Raw genomic sequence first — 15,886 nt, 5'->3', positions numbered from 1 at the left:
AATATTCTTATTTTTCTTACACAACTGACATCAGGACACTATTTCCAAGCTGTCAGGCAGCATGCACCTCACCATCAACATGAAAACAACTTCTCTGCACTATTTACTGGAGGATAACTACTAAAAATTATGAGAATCTAAAGCAGAGAATCCCTTTGGCTTGCTAAATCCAATCACATTTTGTGTTCATTCTCATTTCCACATGTATAGACTCAGTAAGCCCTTAGACTATTAAAGGACTGTAGGATCAGATCCTTCTTTTTTGCACTGATCTCTTATTTTGGCAATATTTTTAGGCCAGTTATTTGGTACATTTAAAACTGAATTACATCACAGTAATATTAATGTGTACTAATAATTAATGTGTACTTCTAATGCTTTAGCACATTTTATGCTTAATATTACATGTTCCTATGGATGATGGTACATAGCTCCTATGGAGACATGTCTCCTATGGAGACATTTAATCCTGCCATATCTAAAACATAAGAGCTGAAACAAAAAACGAGAATTTTAGAACCTATTTATTTTCTACTTTAACCACCTATATTGTGGCCATATATATGTTATTCATTTTTGTACCACAGAGATGTATATGTATCAAAATATAAATATACAGTATGGATTTATTTTACGTTCAAATACTGGCAGGTATGAAAAGTGACAAAATTAATGGCATTTTAAAATTAATGTCAGTTTAGCCAAATATTTACTTAGCACACTAGTTATCTGTAAGACATATCTAAAATAATTATGGGGTTTTCAACATGGAATCAATAAAATTTATAAGGAGAGTTTTCTTAATTGGCCTTACTTCATCTCTGAATTTACCCTTCTATCTGGATTCCTGGAGAGAAACTAAATAATATGTATAAAACTAAGATGGTAATTTGAAAATATTATCATTATAATCTCTATTGTAAATTAGGATGTTAATTTATGAAAATAGGCGCTTGCCCATTTCTTAAGGAAGGCTATTCCCTAGATATTCAGTGCTCATCATTTAAGTGACCACTTCCCACTATGAGATCTCTAATTAGGAATTTAAGGGTGAACAGATTCTGTTCTTTCCCTGACAATTTCAATTCCTCTTCAAATGTTCTGTGCTTCTCAGTATTCCCCGTAGGGCCTGGAAGTCTGTGGCAGTTCCGGAGCCCCCAGCTCCCATTTAACAGTTCAGTTCTCACAGCTTCTTGCACCATTTATGTGGCTTTCCTGTACAAGACATCATTTGGCTATTCAATAAGCTTCTTTTCCCATAAAGACAAAAGTTACCTTTTTGAATACATGTCAAGCCTTCTGTATTAGAAAGATGAATCTACAGGAAGAAAAGGACTTACAGTATTAAATAAACAAGATCCACTAAATGAAAGATAGCAAATATTTCAAAGAGGCTGGGACTCTAAATGAAACTTGGCTCCTGCAGGTTGTGGAGGAACTGCTGGCGGCAGAGTGCTTTTGTAGGAAGGTATGGTGCAGGTTGCTCATTGAATACAAATTACTGATGTTGGTCCATTCAGTCTTGAGGCTAAACTGGAAATAACTGGAAATTTTAGAAACATGGTGAGGGTTTATTTGTATCACTGGCTGGTAATTATGGTGCTATCTGATAGAGGTGAAATAATAGACTTTTTAAGTAAAGCAGACTGAGTGTGAGGGTGTCAGATTATTCTAGACGAGGCATGTCTCTCAAAAGCTCCTATTGCCTTCTACATCTTGCCCACACTTTACTTTGGTTTTCTTTCATCCATTGGAAGTAGCTATATTTCACCCTACAAATCAGTATTTTTCATTACTGTTTGAAGACCCCAGGAGCTATTGTTTGAGTTAGTTAATTTCAGAAATCATTATTGTGGTGAAAGTCACAAGGATGGTGAAAGTACTGTCCTACATCTGCTGAGGAGCACTCAGCAATGGAACTAGGATGCCTGTGGAACTTAGGTGTCTAAACCCAAAATTTTAATCAAAAGGTTCCCTGACTCAGCTCCTACCTTGATGGCTTCCAGAAAGTTTTCAGGCAGCTATAGTTCCTCTCCTCATGTGCCTTACCTGACCTTATGGTGTGCATCTCAGTGCCTCTTTCACTCCAAAGTCCCATTGGATCCACATGCAAATGTCCTTTCAGGTGACTTTCCTGAACCTTACGTCAGTAAGGCTTCCCTAAATATCTGCTGGCAGAATCAGGTGTCTTGATCTGGCTGCTGCTACTTCTCTTCGGGACAAAGGACAAGGTGGTGGCTGTGACACCTTCTCATGTTGTAGCCCTGCCACTGAAGCCTTTTACCCAGATAGTCTAGAGAGAAGGCCTGATCTGGGATAAAGGGATTTGAACCATGTCTTCTGTCTCCAAACATTAGGTTTTGTCAAATGAGAAGACTTTTCATACTTGTGTAATATGAAGCAATTTAGCTTATTTTTTTAAATTTAAAAAAAAAATTGTGAGGATTCTGAGCAAAATCTTGAAAGAGGGTTGCTAAGCAGTTGGAAACCACATCTATTTCAGGAGATTTTGGAGCTGGAAATGGAACCTGGGAAACTTTGCAAGAAAATTTTCTAGCATGTAAGTTTGCCTTTTTCTCACTGTTTGTTAAGCATCCACTTCAGGCTTCTGAAGCAAGGATTCTGAATTAGTACAATGCTACAGCAAGATTGGAAATATGAGTTCTTGTGCCTCCTTCTACTCAGAATTTCATAACCTACTTGCTGGATACAATGCATAAATCACTACCCCTGCCTTTTCTCTGGTTGTGCTCTAAAAAAATATCAGATTTTGCTCATTTAATAGTTCCAGATACTTATTTAAAGAAGGGCACTCTAGGCTGCACTTTTGAAAGACTAACCTATCTCACAGGTGACAAAGCTCGAATGTTTACTCACCAACTCAGCATTTTACATCAGCTGTCCTGGTCAGCTGAGTACCATTTGGGCAAGCCAGTTGCTTGTTACTGCACTCAGCTGCTTAGATCCCCTAAAGGCAGGGGAGCAGCCTGAACTTCAAGACCCTGGATCCTGCTGTTATTGCCTGGCACATGGGTAATTGTCTTAAAGCTGTCTTATTCTTGAGGTTTTTTTCTAAGTCAAGGCTTTTGGATACATCTTTTGCACCACAGTTTCAATTCAGAAGCTAAAAAATAGACTAGATGTGGTTTGGCTACTTGCCATATAAAAAGCACTATTTCCTTATCTAGCTTTTTACAGCATCCAGTTAGACATACAAGGTGACATGTTTGGTTTTTTTTTTTTTTACTATCCTTTGTATTTCACTAAATTAAAAGAATGTAGTTACTTTGAAATTTTCTCTGTGATATTGAAATGTTAAAGATCCTAATGTGCAGGTAGCATTCAGCAACTTATATTTCTATATGAAGCTACTAGGACTTCTCACCTGACCAATGAGAGATTTCATTAGGAGTTTTTGGGAGCACCATATCTGTCAGTAATTTGGCTGGGAATTGTCGTCCTCATTGCCAAAAAGCTTCTGCTAAATATTGGATTGCCTGAAGGCTGAAATATAAAGTAGGTAACATTTGAAAAGTTATCAATTTTCACTTCCTCATTTATCTGTTTGCTGAGATAGGATAAGAGTAAAGCAGGGAAGAGGTGGTTAAACAGTGACAGGGAAAGGGCAAAATAAGAGATGTCCAGAGTACTTGTACTGTGTTGAGATCATGTTACACAAAATTGGTCTTCAAAATCTTATAAATTAAGAATGTTATAAATTAAGAATATTGCATAAAAATAAATCACATCAAATGTATCTTAATGAAAGACACGTTTTGTAAATTCTGTAACAGAATGTGACAAAGAATTCCTGACTCATTTAAAATTTTCTTGTCATGGCAAGTTCTTTAATTAGAACAGATTTTTTTTTTTAATAAGCTATCCAGACCACATGAAATATTTTCCTAAAGAGAACTGAAGGATTTATTGAATTCATTGAGATTTAGACTGGGTTGTATCATAATGCTTCAGAATACACTTTTCCAAAAATAATGGCATTTTTTAAAGCTTAAAAAAAATCCTTAAAAAAGATAAATTTGTGATGTTCTGCAGGGACAGCATATACCAAAGAAACAGAAAACTTTTTGAAAGCTACAGCAAATATTTTGAGGAAAAATAAGCCTTTAAAATCTGCATTTAAAAAAAAGACTTGATTCTTCAATTGCTTTATATGCTGAACTCTATGATTTCAGCAGAAGTTCCCAAAAAGAAAAACATCTGCTTGCTGAGACTAAATAGCTAATTATCAGAGTAACAGCTGGCTTTATAAAAGGGACCTAATATTGCTCTGGGCAATTTTTCTTCTGGCACCATCCCCAAACTGACCAACCGTGTTTGATCTATTTCTAGTCACTTAGAAAAGTCATTTAGTTTCAAGTGTATGCCAGTTATTTCTTTCAGGACCTTTTGTAAGTCTTATTCTGATAGGCATGTCTAAGTACAATAACTAACAAATTTGTCAGGCTGGGACTTCCTGGGTGGCCTGAGAGCCTTCTTCCAGCTTCTTGGAGCACTCCAGTTGTTGTCTGTGGTAAGTCATTCCCAATGGTGCCCTGGCCACACAACCCATCCACTTGTCATTTGCACAGAGTTTGGGGAGAATCTTGTGTGATCTGTGCCTACCTCTTTCTTCATATCTTTGAGTTTCAGTTACTACCTTTGCATTCCATGTATCTTGCAATGTTGCAGAAAAACTGACTTTCTGTTTGTTTTTTGAGTTTTTTCTAACAAACTTTGAGTTAAAAAAAAAAAAAAAAACAGGAAGAAGTTCCAGAAGACCTATAAAAGTTTTAGGGTAGCGCTAACACAAACCCAAATGACTATAAACTGGCAATGTGAAAATTTATCCTGGCAATTCAAAGAAGGCTCCTCATTATGTCAAGCAGGCAAACAGGAACATGGCATGTCTCTGAGGACATGGCACAGCAGTTTGCGCAGCCAGGGGAGGCAGGCAGGGTTGCAGGTTTCCTCCTGCTAGTGGGATTTTTAGTTTGTTGTTTGTTGTGTTTTGTTGGTTGGTTGGTTTGGGGTTTTTTCTCAGTAATGGTTTTTACATGATAAAAAACTGCAGTTAGTGTACATAGCAAAATAGAACCCTCCAAAAAGGATGTGTCTGTCCAGACCCCGTCCTCTGACAGAGTGTTTGAGCCTTTCTGTGGTACCAGGGGGCATTGCAGGAGAAGCCTGCCTCAGGTGTGAACAGGTGAATGATCTCCTTTCACTGGTGGCTGAGCTTAGGGAGGAAGTTGAAAGACTAAGGTGTAATAGGGAAATTTAAACAGAAATAAATTGGTGAGGTTCAGCCCTTCCATCCTTGAGGGAGGCCCACCAGGAGAACCCCCATGCCTCCCAGTGCCAGGCAGTAGGAGGACACCAGGTAGATTAAGGGAATTGGAAATTGGTCCCTACTCGGGGAGGTAACAAAAATTCCTCCCAGCCCAGGTGCCACTTCAGAATAGGTATGAGCCCCTGAATCCAGAGGGTCTGCCAGATGATGTAGAAGAAAATTATCTGCCCAATGAGCCTCCCAGTCACGCTTCATGTGTCAGACAGATCACCACCTCTGACATTAAAAAGAAAAGAAGGGTAGATGTAGTGGGTGATTCCCTTCTGAGAGGAACAGGGGGCCCCATATGTCGAGGGTCTCTTGCCTCCCTGGGGCCGGGTAGAGATACTGCCAAGAGACTCCCTGGGCTGATTCAGTCCTCTGGTTATTACTCACTGCTGAAACTCCAGGCTGGCAGTGATAAGATTGAAAAGAGGAGCATCAGGGCAATTAAAAGGGACTTCAGGGCACTGTGTCAAATGCTTAATAGAGCAGGAGCTCAGGTAGTGTTCTGCTCAGTCCCTCTTGTGGCAGACAAAAACTATGAAAGAAATTAAAGACCACACACTATCAACACCTGGCTCAAGGGTTGGTGTCATCAGCAGACTTTTGGGTTCTTTGATCATATGGCAATGTTTTTGGTACCTGGACTGCTGGTAACTGGATGGGCTCCATCTCTCTGTTAAGGGCAGAAGGATTTTAGCTCATGAACTGGCAGAACTCATTGAAGGGCTTTAAACTAGGTCTGGAGGGGGAAGGGGATTTCAGCTGGGCTCTCTGGTAGCAGGCCCAAGGGTGGTAAGCCTGAGTTAGGGGTGAAATCAGGAGCACAGCTGAGGTGCATGTACACCAATGCACACAGCATGGGTGGCAAACAGGAGGATCTGGAAGCCATGGTGCAGCAGCAAAGCTGTGATGTAGTCACCATCACACAGACGTGGTGGGATGACTCACGTAGCTGGAGTGCTGCACTGGATGGCTACAAGCCCTTCAGGACAGACAGGAAAGGGAGAAGAGTTGGAGGGGTGGCCCTTTATTTAGGGGGGCTTTGGATGCCATGGGTATTGAAACTAATGACAGTGAAGTTGATTGTCTATGGGTAAGAATTAAGGGGAAGGCCAACAAGGCTGACATCCTACTGGGGGTCTGCTATCGTCCACCCAACCAGGAAGAAATAGATAGCTTATTCCATAAGCTGGAGAGTGCTGGAGAATGTTTCAGGATCACCAGCCTTTGTTCTTGTTGGTGACTTTCAACCTACCAGACATCTGCTGGGAGCTTAATACAGCAAAAAAGAGGCAGTCCAGGAAGTTCTTAGAGTGTGTCGAGGACACCTTTTTGTCACAGCTGGTGAGTGAGCCCACGGGGGAGGAACTACAAATGGAGATGGGCTGGTGGGAGATGTGGTGGTTGGAGGCCGCTTGGGGCATAACAATCATGAAATTACAGAGTTCTCAATATTTGGTGAAATCAGGAGGAAGATCAATAAGATTTTTGCATTGGATTTCTGGAGGGCAGACTTTGGCCTATTTAGGAGACTTATTCCGAGTTCCTTGGGAAGCAGCCCTTAGAAACAAAGGAGTCCAGGAAAGGTGGGCATGCTTCAAAATGGAGATCTTGAGGGCACAAGAGCAGACTGTCCCTGTGTGCTGAAAGATGAGATGATGAGGCAAACATCCAGCCTGGATGGGCAATGAGGTTTCAAAGGAACTTAGGAAGAAAAAGAGGGTGTATTGTCTTTGGAAGGAGAGTCAGATCTCTCAGGAGGTATTTAAGGGGGTTGCTAGGGCATGTAGGAAAAAAATCAGGGAGGCCAAAGCTCAGTTTGAACTTAATTTGGAAACTTTTGTAAAGGATAATAAAAAATGTTTATACAAATATATTAATGGCAAAAGGAAGGGTAAGACCAACCTTTGTTCTCTATGGATGGGAGGGAACTCAGTAACTGCAGATGAGGAGAAGGCAGAAGTGCTTAACACCTTCTTTGCCTCAGTCTTTAGTGGGAAGATGGCTTGTCCTCATGACAACTGTTCCTCCTGGGTTGGTAGATGGTGCCAGGGAGCAGAATGGTCCCCCTGTTATCCAGGAGGAGGCAGTCAGAGAACTGCTGAGCTGCTTGGATGTTCATAAATCTATGGGACCAGATGGGATCCATCCCAGGGTGATGAGGGAGCTGGCAGATGAGCTTGCAAAGCCGCTCTCCATCATTTACCAACAGTCCTGGCTCATTGGTGAGGTTCCAGATGACTGGAAGCTGGCCAATGTGATGCCCATTCACAAAAAGGGTGAGAAGGAGGAGCCTGATAATTATAGGCCAGTTAGCCTGACCTCAGTACTTGGTGAGGTGATGGAACAGTTTATTCTGAGTGTAATCACACAGCACTTACAGCATGGCCAGGGTATCAGACCCAGCTAGCATGGGTTTAGGAAGGGTAGGTTGTGTCTGACCAACCTGATCTCCTTTTATGACCAAGTGACCTGCCCAGTGGATGCAGGAAAGGCTGTGGATGTTGTCTGTTTGGACTTCAGCAAGGCCTTTGGTTCTGTCTCCCACAGCATACTCCTGGAAAAGCCGGCAGCCCATGGCTTGGACAGGAGCACTCTGCTGGGTCAGGATCTGGCTAGACGGCTGGGCCCAGAGAGTGCTGGTGAGCAGTGCTGCATCCAGCTGGTGGCTGCTCATCAGTGGTGTCCCTGAGGGGTCTGTGCTGGGGCCAGTTCTGTTCAGTATCTTTATTGATGACATGGATGAGGGTTTTCATTCTCTCATTAGTAAATCTGCAGACAACACTAAGCTGGGAGCATGTGTCGATCTGTTGGAAGGTAGGAGGACCTGCCCAGGGAGATGATGGAGTCACCATCCCCGGATGTGTCTAAAAAAAGATTGGATGTGGCACTCAGTGCCATGGTTTACTTGAGGTGTTAGGACATGGGTTGGACTCAATGAGCTTGAAGGTCTCTTCCAGTCTAGTCATTCTGTGATTCTGTGATTACAATAGTGGAATTCTGAAAAGTGTTTCCAATATGGGAGCAAAAGGCCAACCTGTTTTTCTGGTGGTTTTTTTTTTTTATTTTTCTTGTAATTGTAGAACACTATGTTTTATAAGAGCCTGTGGCACCTGGAGCAGGAGAGAACCCTGTCAATGATCTAGGAGTTCCTGTCAGTGGGTAGCACGGCACAGTTTCAAACTGTGAAAAAAAAAAAAAAAGAAAACTGAGCAGTGTGCATCTGGCTGTGCCAGTCAGCTGCCCACCAAAACAACACAAACCAGTCATTCCTCATGATGGACTGGTACATTTGTAAGCTGAGGTACTGAGTGCTCACTTAGCATCTCAAGCACCTCTCAGCATTTCAAAATACGTACAGTAAAAGAAAAATATAAATAGGAGGCTATATATGGTAAATACAGTATAAAATCATGAGACTTAAAAATTTATATTTTGAGTTTTATTTTTTTTTTTTTGAGGCTGTTGACCATTTGCTGTTTTAAATAAGATTACCTATAGAAATATAAGGTAAGAAACCTCCTTTAAAGGAAAGTATTTTAAATTGCTCATGTGGCTGTATGACATCGGGGGCTAGAGGCAGAGTTAAAACACTAGCCAATTGAAAATCTTAGAGAACTGGCAGTGTTCTCACTCTCACACCTGATACAACCATAGGAGATTTAATTTTATTTCAGTGTCAAATTTTGCATTGGCTGAATTCTGAGAGTATTCTCAGGCTCATCTGCCCATTACTCGTTAGTCCTCTCCACGTCCACCTCTCATATTCTCATATAAATGGTTTGGCCTCTCTGTCAGCCTCATTTCTCACTACATGCACATTTTGCCAAAGAAGTAGGCAGTTACATGGTAGTTTACTCACATAAAATTACTCCAGCAATTTTGTCAGGGTTCTCCTTGCCTGGTTTCTGCACCCCTTTTAAAGTGTAATTCTTGCATACCTGATGCAATTCTTTTTCCCTGTTTGTTCCTCCTCCTTTATTTGGGATGAAGAAAAAAGGATTTCTGTTTTGCTTTCTGCTTTCTCCATATGGTAAAAAATAAAGCAAACATAAATCAATATGTATTAGAACTAACCAAACACTAGGTAAAAAATGTAAATTCTTTATTTTGTTTCTCTGTGAGTTTTATTTTCTGCACTGTCTCCTAATCAGCTTGAAAGGTGTATATTTTGGTATATCTTGATGAGAGATAGAAAAGATTTCTGTGTTTAGAAGTTGTTTATGTATTTGACCAGTGTCAAGACAGTATTACATTCAACACAATTCTTCCAGGAATACTTAGACTAGAAATTATTCATTTAATCCATTAGCGAAAAATACCTCCATGAAAAATTCCTGAGGATTATGCAAAGATATCCTTTAATCTGAGTCTTTTCAGTATTTTCTGGTTTTTGCAATCCACAGTGGGGTTTGTAATGCATGAATCAGCAGACAAAGTATGTTTCCATGTGGCAGTAGCCATCTCTTCTGTATGGGAAGTTCCAAACTTTTTGTGTGAGTGATAAGACTGTGACGCAAAATCTTCCAATGATTTATCTGAGCAGTGGCTGTCCTCATGGAAACAAGGGTTTAGATTAGATATTAGAAAAAACATCTTCAGTGAAAGGGTGATCAGGCATTGAAACAGGCTGCCCAGGGAGTGTTGCTCCTGGGAGTGTTGAAAAAAAAACATGTGGAGGTGGCACTAGGGGATATGATGGTCCAACTTCATGGTTGGACTGGAGCAGCTTAGAGGTCTTTTCCAACATTAAGGATTCTGTGTTTCTTTGAAAAATGATAATAGGAACAGATATGGCCTATTGTTAGGAATATGTGTCAATCTTACATGACCCAATTACATTTTGCAACTATCAATTTACTGTAGAAAAAGAGATTAATCATAGTAAAACATATTGCAAGTGCACTTTAGAGCAGATTAAAAATATCCTTATTGCCCTGCTAAATGGAAGAAGACAGGTTCAGCTAAATCTGCTGAAGCTAATAAGACAGTGATGAAAAAGAAATAGTTTCAGATTACGTGCAGTCAAGTGAAATACAGGAAACTGTATATGGAGCAACAAGAAAATCAAGTCCTTGTTTTGGTGAATAAGGTAATATGAGTTAATCAGCTTTTTCTAATATGATCTACATATTCTATCACAATTGTAAAGAGTGCATTTGAAAAAAACTGTAATACAGGTTTTCATGGTTTGCTTCATGGTTTGCTTAGTTAAATAATTCTTGGATGTGCAAGAGCTTTTCAAAACACATGTAACCCTGAAATCTGCTGTTCAGTTGAAAGCAACAGGAAATTCAACCTACTCTGAGTATGATTAAACCAACGATGTTTCATCATCTTGCAGTGGAACTCAAAATGCTGGGTGTGCATAGACTGGGACTCACAGCAGCCAGCATGCCCTTTACTGGGACATGGAAGCTTGACTGGTAAAATAAAGATCAAAATGTGAAAAGGATAACTAACTGGGACATGCTTCTCAGGGACACATATTGGGAATAATTATGCTGACACATCTTGTTTAGATGGCTAGATATGTGGAATTCACAACTGTTGATCTTACTACCCCTAAACCAGCTATATGATGCTGATACTGGACACTTTCCATCATCATCTAATAATACAATATTTGCCAAAGAAACAGGAGATGGCAATCCTAAACATTTCCCACATAGTGAGATTTGAACCAGAGCTGTGGAGGGCAATGTGATCCACAGTATGACAGAGCACAGCAGCTGGGGATGGGCAACACTGCTGATCTGTACCAGGCTGAAGATCTGAATTGTAGAAAAGTTTGAAAGAGGAAACCAAACTATCCAGTCCAATGGGTGGGATAAGGTGGTTGAGTGTAGCATTTCCATGTGCTAGACTACATCTTTGCCCTCTCTTCTTCACTGCACCCCTGCTACCCTGCTCCAGAGCAGCAGCTGCTGCTGTGTGTGAGCAGCAAATCCTGAGCAGCAAATCCCTGGTCTCCTCTTCTGCTGTGGCTCCTTGCTATCTTTTCCCTCTACACCCCCACACCACTGTCACTCTGTGGCTGCAGTAGGGATCTCTCTACTGGAATGGACACAAATGTGCATTTGGCAGCCTGAACTGCTGGAAGGGCCGCTCTGCGATGGGCAGTGGGCAAGAAAATACCTTCTGTAGGTTGGTTTAAAGGCTTGGGTCAGCAGTTGGCCCATGCTGGGTTGTGTCTGTCATAAAAGTAGTGATACATGGAATTCCACACCCTGCCTCTATCTAGCTCCTATCCCATGTAAAACCATCAGGATTTCTGTTGTCTCCTGTAGTTTTGAACCCTGATGAAGAATGCTACTGTTATCTCCTGGTCAGGTGCTCATTCTGGTGCTTATCTAGGTGTTCTGGGCATCTCTGAATAGTCATCTGCTTATCCTGCACCCATGAAGTCACTGAATCTTTCAGTCTTGGACAAGTTGCTGCTTTTGTTGTGTTGCAGAAGGTGAACCAGTTAGGCACAAAAGTGCATTGTAACTCTCCCAGAAAAGCCTGTAGCTGTGTCATTAGTCTGTGTAAGGAGCATGTGCATTTGCACCACCCCTGCTGGAATAACAGGAGGTTTTTCTGCCACAGGCAGGTATGGCAGCTGAATGACCAACTGTGCAGTGCCCTGGAAGAAAACACAGCATGTGCTCCTTTTTGTAGCAAATCAGATGCTTTAGATGGCATAGAGACAGCAGATGCATTTCCCTGAGCTTCCCTAAAGCCCCTCATCTCCAAGGCTTTCAGCTGAGGTGAAGCATGTTATGCTGCTGCCAGAATAGTCAAAACCTTAAAGGCTTAGTCAAACCTATAATTAATTAATGCTTGTGTTAGACTTAGAATATATCTCACTAGATGAGCACTAAGTCTGTTGCTAATGATTTTAAATCTATGAAGCAACTTCCTAAAACCCTTTAAAATTGGCAATTATAATGTTCTGTCTTACATGGGAAAGCTTTGATCACTCCAGAGCAGGAAATAAATGCATCACTTAAACTGGAGAGATTCAGTGACAGAACAGCAGCAAACTGTGAAATACAGTGTCATGGCAGAGAGCCAGAGGAAGATTTGCTGTTGCTCCTTCCAAAACTCAATTTGAAGTCATTTCAGTATTTCTGTGTAGCATAAATGACTGTGAAAGTCCAAGGAGGTCTGCAGTTGCATGTGCTTACAGTCTGAAGATAAAACTTAATTGAAGAATTATTGCTTTCATGTTTTGTTCACTTTTTTTTAATTCCTATGCAGTTATAAGGGTACATTCTGACACAGCTCTAGAAGTGAAACTAATGAAAATCTGGCTTGTTCTGTCACAGGTACTTAAATGTGATTTAAAAAAAATAGGTGTTAAATGTATCTGAAAGCCTCTTGTTTTCTGTTCAACAGAAGGAATACTTTGCAGAGAAACTAACTAAACTAACTAGCCCAGTCTAGAAGCTTCATTTTTTGCTCTGGTGTTTTCTGAGAGAAAACATGTGAGTCTATCTCCTGTGCTTGACTAATGCTTGTTGTGGCTTTAGCAATGCCATCCACCAAACTGTTTTCCTAACCTACTCAATTTTTAATGAAATCATTAAAATTAAGCAGGTTCTTAGGTATAAAGCAGTCTGGTATTTGCTTGTAAACTTTTTACTCTTCCTCAAACAACTCACTTATTAATGTGTAGAAGAGAGAAAATAAGAACATTTTAAGAAAATAAAAATGCATTCTAAAAAGACTCTGCTTTTAAGGATGATGGGGTCTTTTTAAGCTACTGTACTGCTGTCACCTGCATATAATAAGCACCTGTTGGAGGCATCTTCAGGAACTTTTACTTACTTTGATTAATTGCATAATAAATTTTCCCTAGTGGCTGTTAGATTAAGTGAAAAATGCTACAGGTTGCTTCTTGAAAGAGCAAATTTTATTGTAATGGGTTTATATCATAATAAAATAAATTTACATCCAAGTAAAATGAGGGAGAAGAGGTCTCCCTCTCTAATTGTCCATAAGCTTTCCACTGAGGGATTAAATGTTAGCACTGTGTCTATTGATGCAGTACTAGTACGCTTCCAAAATTTTACAAACATTAGGGAAATTTATAACTGGTTATTGGAAACACAGCCATTTAAAATACACAATGTATTTATTTCATTGCATGCAATATGTTTATTTCATTGCATGCACAGATATGAATCCTTTAACTGGGTTTTTATATGTGTTGGATATTTAAAAAAAAAAGAGATCTCAGGTAAAACTGACATGTGGAGATGCTGTATAATCAGGGAATTTCTACCATTTATTATTTATGTATTGACAACATTTACGTGCATCTGTCAGTGACCAGGGTTTCATTGCATGATGTACCATATGAACACAGAGCAGGAATATGACACCTGCTCTAAGGAATTTAGAAATAAAATAGCATACAGAAAGAGAAGCTAATAGCGTACAGAAAGAGAGGCTGAGAGGACAGAGAAAATGGGTATTACTGCTAAGAAAAAGTAATACGTTAATATAAAAAGCAGTTTAGTTGGTGAAGCAGCAATTTGTCATCTTTTCTAGCTGTTCCTATGGGTACCAGTTTTCAAAGAGGTATTGAAGAGGTCTGTCTAGGTTCTACATCTGTAAGGTAGAGCTAGTGATACTTAACTCAAAGGTATTTTGTGTGAACATGAGTACGTTCATTTCTGAAGCTCTTTGAAGAGTAAAAAGGTTGACTCAAAGTCACAGGTGGCAGTGTCCCACTGTGAGGAGGTTGTGCAGGGAGCCTCTGCAGCCTCTGAGGACCCAAGGCACATGTGAAGGCAGCTCTGTTTGCAGTTCCCTGGCATCCCTGGTGCAGCCCCTCGTGCTGTGTCAGCGCCAGGCAGCACTTTGAGGTGAGGAGAAGCGTTCACCTGGAGACCTGCTGTGTTCTGATGGTTCAATAGGCAGCTGAAAACCATGAGACCTTGGAAATGAACCTGGCAGTATCAACTCGAGCACGTCATTTTACCTTCTTTGCTTGTTTGCTTTCTGCAAAGCTGAGATGATATACCCAAACTTTCTGACATTGGTTCAGGAACAAAAGTACTGCATGCATGCGAGGTGCAGACATAGCACAGTGTGCACACGGGCGTGTGAGCAGCCGAGGTGTGCTGCTTTGGGTGTGAAAGGGAGCCCTTTCAGCCTGTGCACAGCCTTCATAATGGTGTATGGCTTCACTTAGGGAAGACTGCATGGACATTTAACCTGAAAATATGAGTTAAAACAGCTGATCTGAACATTTATCTAGTGGTGGATTGTCTCTGATCGTAATCCTAAATGGGGGTTCTCACCCTGTGTGACCCACTGCTACCCTGAAGCTATGGGCTGCAACAAGATCTCATACCTCATGGTCCCTGAATGTCAGCATGGAGAAAGGTGGGACTATCAGGTAGGCATTTGCTGTGTAAAACAAAGCTCCAACATCTCACAAAAGGAACGATTACACTGAATACACAGTGATGCCACTGATGTTATTTTATCTAATTGCTGTAATGTGGTGTTCTTCTGAAGCCTGGTAGTACATTGAAACACACTGAAAGTTGGCTTTTCCTCATGTGTAGCAGTCAGTAAAGCTTGGGTCTGTGTGTCATGTTTGATGATAATAAAAATAATGATACTCTATATTCTGTGTATATTTCTTCATGTATCATTCTTCATGCTACAAAGGTAGCATGTGAGCACAGGTATAGGGGTGGTGGCTGTTGGCAGCTATTTTCCATTAGCTGCCATTCAGTTCCACAAGGTCTTGCAACCCACATCTTCTAGGTGGTGCCTGGTGCTGACTGAATGTACAGCTTTTCACTCTTATGCCCTCCATACTGTCCCTTCATGGGTCACTCTGCAGGCTTCTGTGTTTGCTGCCAGTTACCATTGTCCTGACACATTCCTGTCTGCAATTCTGACTTCAGGGAGGTGATGCTCTGAATCCATTTGTTACCTTTACTTCAGAAATAAATGTTGACTTCTAAGTTGTTACCATAAGGCCAACTACTGACATGGACAAAAGTTTTAAAGTGCACAGGTACAGTGGATAAAAACCTACATTTCTTTGTATTCTCTCTTTTAAAAAATAGCATATGTTAAAAAATTAATTGAAGGACCATTCCAGATTTCTGATGTCTTCCGGCAAATGATAACTTGTGAGGGGAAACAATAAGAAAAGTGGTGGGTCCTATTAACAAGAGGAAGAGACTTAATGGTAGTTTCCAGAGTCTTTAGTCTTTTCCAGTTTGTAGAAATCCCAGAGCAAATGAGAGAGTAAATGAAAGAAAAGAACAGCAAAGGAAAAAAAAAAAAAAAAAGAAAAAAAAAAGGGAAAGAGAGAAACAGGAAGAAGTGAAGAAGAGAGGGAGAAAAAAAGGAGGAGCAGTGATGGGTAGAGGGAAGAAAGAGACGCCACCTCCTGCCCACTTACCCACACTTCCACGCTGCCTTGGCCTTTGAGGTTGGCCTTCAGCCACTCTTCTCCCTCCTCACAAGGAACTGTATGCACTCCCATTCTCCTCCTTCTCTTTTGCAGCCCCACATCTGGGTGTGAGCCAGATTCCC

The 15,886-nt window shown here is 40.7% G+C and overlaps 1 protein-coding gene across 1 annotated transcript in view; it reads left to right on the top strand.

The window, feature by feature from the left end:
- Positions 1 to 7,346: 7,346 nt before the first annotated feature.
- Positions 7,347 to 15,886, top strand: part of PTPRZ1 (protein tyrosine phosphatase receptor type Z1) — a 122,069-nt gene continuing 113,529 nt past the window's right edge. The window contains exons 1-2 of the mRNA XM_041405332.1: positions 7,347 to 7,665; positions 7,883 to 8,149. Coding sequence (XP_041261266.1) covers positions 7,347 to 7,665; positions 7,883 to 8,149 — 586 coding nt within the window. The remainder of the gene's footprint in view (positions 7,666 to 7,882; positions 8,150 to 15,886) is intronic.

This window comes from Onychostruthus taczanowskii, unplaced genomic scaffold (assembly GCF_017590055.1).
Source record: "Onychostruthus taczanowskii isolate IOZ18803 unplaced genomic scaffold, ASM1759005v1 scaffold23, whole genome shotgun sequence".
NCBI classification, from domain to species: domain Eukaryota; kingdom Metazoa; phylum Chordata; class Aves; order Passeriformes; family Passeridae; genus Onychostruthus; species Onychostruthus taczanowskii.
This window is presented reverse-complemented; position numbering and strand designations above follow the sequence as displayed.